Source organism: Mya arenaria, chromosome 12, assembly GCF_026914265.1.
Source record: "Mya arenaria isolate MELC-2E11 chromosome 12, ASM2691426v1".
NCBI classification, from domain to species: domain Eukaryota; kingdom Metazoa; phylum Mollusca; class Bivalvia; order Myida; family Myidae; genus Mya; species Mya arenaria.
In genome coordinates this window covers 22,247,999-22,254,535 of record NC_069133.1, presented here as the reverse complement: position 1 = coordinate 22,254,535, position 6,537 = coordinate 22,247,999, and the positions used below count along the sequence as shown (strand labels likewise).

Below are 6,537 nucleotides of genomic sequence, written 5' to 3'. Positions count from 1 at the left end.
AATTATGATGTTCGTAAGTGCTTTATTGTTCATGAGTCAATCAGCGATGTCTGAGGGCTGATAGACTGAATCACGATCTCAAGAGTCCGTTTCCTTGGTATAAGCATTTGGATTCTTTATTACTTCCTAACAGAACAGCAGAATCTATAAAAATCGTAGTGGTTATGAGAACGTTAAGTAAAGGAAACATAAGTAATATAAACACACAAAACAAAGAAAAGCAAAGACTAAGTAAGTTACAATTTGCTCTTAATATCATTATGGCTTAGTATCAGAATATGATTGTATTTGAAAATGATTACATTTGCAATCGATAATCAAATCGAATGGGACCAATCATTTCGATTAACTTTCGGTTGTTGTTGAGTTTATAAAGATCTGCATGGCTTGACCCCAAGTGTGACTGAAACATATTTTTGATGTTTAAGGGGAAGTTTTATTCCCACCGATTTGGGTTCTTTTTTTGTGGGAAAATCGCCAAATAAGTAATTTTGAACCCAAAAATTTATTTTCAGACGACAATCGATAGTTTATAAGATTATTTGGTAAAACACTTTATACATAATAGGATCATTATGATCATTCAAATGGTTTAGCTGTGATGCTTTTTGGGACAGGTTGTAATCTTCAATAAACGTGTATTATCTTTAATAACATAACTGAATAAAATCACTACAAAAACATACATAATACTTGCATATATATGCGCAGCTAAATGATGCAAACCGCATCAAGTACATTTTAGTTTACTATCGCATAACAATAAAAATACGTATTTACCGGAAGTAACAAGTAACATAAGCGACATCGATTTTGGACAACCATTATCGACTGTCGTCGCAATCAGAATGTCAGCGACAATATATCGACTGTACTCGATAATCGTTTAATCACTAGTCAGAATCAATGAAATGCAGTTTGATGGTCACGAATGTGTTGACTTTCAAATAAAGTAAGGAAATTATTATATATGCCGTATATGAGCAAATGAGAGTGAAAGTAATTTCTAATAATAGTATCTTTCTTTCTTACTCAAATTACGCAGCTGCGTTCACAAGCTCGCCCAAAACAGTAGAGAAATTCAGTGTTTGAAATAAATGCGTAAAAAGTAAGAGCTAACGTTGTTAGTGTGATTACAACCTCGAAATGAAAAAAAAACCCTCAAGTTTGCCTTTTCATGTAAAAGTATAATTATTATGTAGCACTTAATATGAAGGGTAATTGTTTGTTTCAGTGTTCAGAATTATAAAAACAACAACATAATCATGAAGAGCAAACGTTTTCCTAGCAAACATAAACATTTAGTAAGAAAACATAATCCGTTGATTGACTGACATGTATATTATTTTTCCGGGATAATTTTATCCATTACCCATAAAACTCTATTGGAGCTGTGCGGACGCTGGCCCAAAGCGGGGAAGCACGCTTATAAGGTAGTTTAACATTGGAAGCAGATCGTGATGAGGTAACAAGGGAGGTAAAAAGGTGAGAGGCTGAGCATTACATGATAGAGAGTAATAAAGGGATGATGGGGAGAGGGTGTAAGAGATAGTGGGGAGAGGGTGTAAAAGAGATAGTGGGGAGAGGGTGTAAAAGGGATGGTGTAAAAGGGATGATGGGGAGAGGGTGTAAAAGGGATGATGGGGAGAGGGTGTAAAAGAGATAGTGGGGAGATGGTGTAAAAGGGATGATGGGAGAGGGTGTAAAAGAGATAGTGGGGAGAGGGTGTAAAAGAGATAGTGGGGAGAGGGTGTAAAAGAGATAGTGGGGAGAGGGTGTAAAAGAGATAGTGGGGAGAGGGTGTAAAAGAGATAGTGGGGAGAGGGTGTAAAAGAGATAGTGGGGAGAGGGTGTAAAAGAGATAGTGGGGAGAGGGTGTAAAAGGGATGATGGGGAGAGGGTGTAAAAGAGATAGTGGGAGGAGGGTGTAAAAGGGATGATGGGGAGAGGGTGTAAAAGGGATAGTGGGGAGAGGGTGTAAAAGGGATGATGGAGAGAGGGTGTAAAATAGATGATAAAGAGAGGGTGTAAAATGGACAATTGGGAGAGGGTGTAAAAGGGATGATAGAGAGAGGGTGTTAAAGGGATGATGGGGAGAGGTCTTAAAATGGGTGATGGGGAGAGAGTGAAAAGGGACAATGGGGAGAGGGTGTAAAAGGGATGTTAGAGAGAGGGTGTAAAAGGGATGATTGGGAGAGGGTGTAAAAGGGATGATGGGGAGGGGTCTTATAAGGGATAGTGGGGAGAGGGTGTAAAAGGGATGATGGAGAGAGAGTGTAAAAGGGATGATTTGGAGAGGGTGTAAAATGGATGATGGGGAGAGGGTTTAAAGGGATGAAAGGGAGAAGGGATGATACTGAAAGAGTGGGGAGTTGAATAGGGAAGATGGGTAAGAGAAGAGATGAAAGAAAAGAGGAAAGAGTTAAATGGAAGGGCAAGACAAAGTGGGTGAGTGGGTTAGTATGGTGAAAAAAGAGAGGAGTGAGGCTAAAAGCTTAGTAGGGAAGATATCACAGTGGGAAGGTAGGGGCATGGAGGGAGGAGGGAAGAGCCGGGTGGTTGTTGGGCTGAGAGGCGGAAGGAAGGGAAATGAAAAGTAGTTAGGGCAACAATCGTATACTGTGCTACGACACAGCATGTACGAGGCTGACTCTGAGAGCCACAGGAAAACAGAAGAGACGACAGATATTGTACCATGCACTATCATACACGACCACACGTACGAACGGAGGTTCTGAGAGCCAGCAGCAGCCCGTTTCAATAAAGGATATGAGTCGTAACTTCTTAACAGTCTTAATCTCAACTTTGTGTTTATTTTTAAAGTTTATAAAAACATGTATCAAAATAATAAAACCATGACACTTATAATTAGATAAATTCAATTTACGACTAAAATCAACTAAGATCTTAATGGAAACGACCCCCTGGCCTCCGTTACAATAAAGATCTTAAGACATAATATCGTAAATTTCTAGGCGTGACTAAGTTGTCGGCGTAAACTGCGTTTCAATAAAAAAAATCGTAATATCATATATATTCTGTTCGTCCCTCTTAGCTCTGTATAATTAACGTGTAAGATCTCTTATCGAACTTGGGGCTTGGCTTGAAAGCCAGTACTGTGAGTTTGTTCCCATACAAATTTACCCAAGATTTAAAACCATGGGAGATCGTTTCTCATTATAGGAAATTGGGGGATTAATGACAGATATCTATATCAATTTCCATGGAAATAATAAATTGCATAATTTTATGAAGTGGCACACACAAATCCTACTGTGATGTTATATAATAACTTAATTTAAGATATTTGTTCAGAAATAACCATTCATCAAAAGTGTGTTTGTTGTCATATTTTAGTGAATTTATATTTACTATTTTATGCCTTTCCCTTTTTGCGACAGTCTGTCTTATATCAATATAAATATTCTATAAATAAATTTATTATGATCATAAGAATTGTTTTGCTGTATTGCGTGTGGTTGCGTAAAAGGTACATGAATGAAAGAAAGCATGCAAATTAAGTAGCAAACAGACTCATAGGTGGCAGTTTCTGGTCGGAATCAGTGAAAGAGCTTGAATGCACACACACTTATATATAATATATAACATATGTTATATTATACTATATTTCGAGAAATCCAATTAAGTCCAATCAAACCGTGTTAAAGTTTTACAAACAGTTCATTGGTTCAAATAATTACACGTGTTTTCGCGAAAGTATTTTTTTATCCAACCCTAGTTTGAAAACATGTGCAGTTATAGGCCAAAATGATGCTTTACAGACACGACATATTTTGCGTCAAGGTAGCTAAACGCCTGCTGTACTATTTTAGCCAAAACATTTTCAACACATATATGATGAGTATGATGCGACTTTTTGAATTTTCGTTTAATATGAGATAATACATTTATATTTTGGTGTTTGCATTCTTGTGTTGGCCAATAACAATCGAGGATTTTTTTAAAACTTTCTGTTCATTAATTTTACACAATGTAGTTTCATATAGTATATTTCAGTCAGTCTATTTTTTCACCAATGCTTACTTGTTAAACTAGTGTCAGTACTATTAAGAAGCATATATACAGTGTGTGTATACCACGTGATAAATTACGTCATATATGCTACGTCGGAAGGCAATATTTTGCTTAAAGTGAAGACTTAAATCAAAGATAACTTTTTTTTACTACACCATTTTAAATGAAACAAAGGGCAGTCTATGCCGTTTAAAGAGCCCCACCTTCGTTTTATTAATGGAGTTTGATAAGGTGATCAGTTTCATCAAACACTTCGACAAACCTGTTTCAAAACTAATGTTTTGACAGTGCTCCGTCAGACGGCCGTGTTGTGAAAAGGGTTGTCGAAGTGTGTTAAGAAACTAAACTCTCAATCAAACTCTGGTAAAGACCGAAGGCGGCGCTCCGTTAGAGGCATATCATGCGCTTTGTTTCATTTAAAATAGTGAAGAAATAGGAAAGTTATCATTGTTTAAAGTCTTCATTCAAAGCAAAATGTTGCCTTCCGACGTAGAATTTATGACGCAATTTATCACGTGGTATACACACACTGATATAAAAGATTGGTGTTTGCATGTTTGTATCTGCCAATGACAATCGAGGGAGAGGGCCGTAACTGATGTTGGCAAAACTCGTGGCCCAATCCCTTTGCATGCTTGATTTTATAATGTCGGTTTTATAATTGTGTTAAAATTTGATATTCTCATTGTCAAATGTATTTTCATGCAATAAAATATTATTAAATCAATGACGATCGAGGATTTTTCAGTGTTTCTGCTCAGCCTGTCAAAGTATGAAATTGTTTGTGCACAGTCAACGTGGAGTTGTTCGACAGCTTTACTTTATGAACTTTCCAAATTGCTTAAATATAAAACAATCCCGTTTTCTTAAAACAAAGATAACTTTTATTTTTCTTCCCCATTTAAATGAAACAAAGGGTATCCTATGCCGCTTCAAGAGAAGAGCCCCGTCTTTGTTTTATTACCGGAGTTTGATAAGGTGATTAGTTTCCTCAAACACTTCGACAAATCTGTTTCAAAAATAATAATATTTTGACATAATTGCTCCATCAGGCAGCGGTTTTGTAAAACGGTAATTTGTCGAAGTGTTTTAAGAAACTATATGAACTTTCTTATTACTCTGGTAAAAGACTGAAGGCGGGGCTCTGTAAGCGGCGTAGACTGTGCTATATCATTTAAAATGGTGAAGAAATAGTAAAATATTGCCTTGCGACGAAACATTTATGACGCAATATATCACGTGACACACACACACACACACACACACGCGCGCGCGCGCGCGCGCGCACACACACACACACACACACACACACACACGAGGTAGTGAGTAGAACTTGAAAGACAAGGGTTTCAAAAAACGCAATGAAGATGCCGATTAGCTACACATGTATACATGTACAGTGACAAAATTTGCCACAAAGTGCAAGGTATTGCGATAAATTAACCGTTCTTTTCTCGTCAAGCGATGGTTCCAGGGTCTAACATAGTTATACACATCTACCGAGAATCCGGCCTGCAGACCGTCAAAACCAAACCGCGGCAACGGTATTATGCTTTGGATTTTTATTGTCGGGATTCCCTCATTTGGACTAACGCAGCTTAAGAACGTCAGCAAACACGTTATATATTACCTTTTGCTCATGTGTATAATCTTCGTCACGCGATTTAATATGCGACTTATGGTCATACATCATTGACTTCATTTACTCTATTGGTCAGTTATTAATAACAAGTCATCCGATTAGCTACACCGTTCTTAGATCCAATTAAGACCAATATTGAATACCAGCCTTGAACTAGGACTACAGATAATTGACTTTGGGCAAAAAAGGTTAGGTACAATCAGAGATGATCTATAATAGAATCAATTATACTATCAGAAAGAAGCTCGATGAGTTTTACTATTCTGGTAAATCAAATGAATATATAAAATATGTAATAAAAACTTGAAACGAGCATTACATATAACCTTTTCTAACGTACCGTGGAGTTTATAATTACAACTTTGGAATGCGCACACACCGGCCAGCGTTATTCGATTGACCTTATTCGTGTTAAAGGGTGGATGTATATTAATAAATTGAGAATTAAAATTTACTGAAATGATAGCGCTTCGTCTGCATGAAAAGAAAATAGTTGTGTGTAACTCGTAATTGCCTCCCTTGTTTAAATGACGTACAAACAATAACCAATCAAAATGCGTGATAGATACTGCTTTCCAGCTCATGGCCCGAAAAGAATGAAATGCAGGGCATCAAACTATAATGAAAGTCGCCATTTTCACTTCACCACACCCTTGGATTATAAATAAAGAGCTTTTGGACTGAAAAAGGGGCTTAATCGGGCCCTTTTACCGGCCCATTAACTCTTAAAGGCCCGATGGAATTAGAAAACATCGTTGCAAATACAGTCTATCTGAAAGCAAGAGAAGGTACGCGTCTTGACAAATGTCATTTTCTGCAATTCTCGTTCTGTCAATTTTTGTTCGCTTTGCAGTTTTTAT

General features: G+C 37.1%; 1 protein-coding gene across 2 annotated transcripts in view; it reads left to right on the top strand.

Annotated features, from left to right (window-relative positions):
* Positions 1-6,258: 6,258 nt before the first annotated feature.
* Positions 6,259-6,537, top strand: part of LOC128210368 (G protein-coupled receptor kinase 5-like) — a 60,490-nt gene continuing 60,211 nt past the window's right edge. For both annotated transcript variants that reach the window (XM_052914683.1, XM_052914682.1), the window contains exon 1: positions 6,259-6,465. In XM_052914683.1, the coding sequence (XP_052770643.1) occupies positions 6,414-6,465 (52 nt within the window). In that variant the 5' untranslated portion in view covers positions 6,259-6,413. The remainder of the gene's footprint in view (positions 6,466-6,537) is intronic.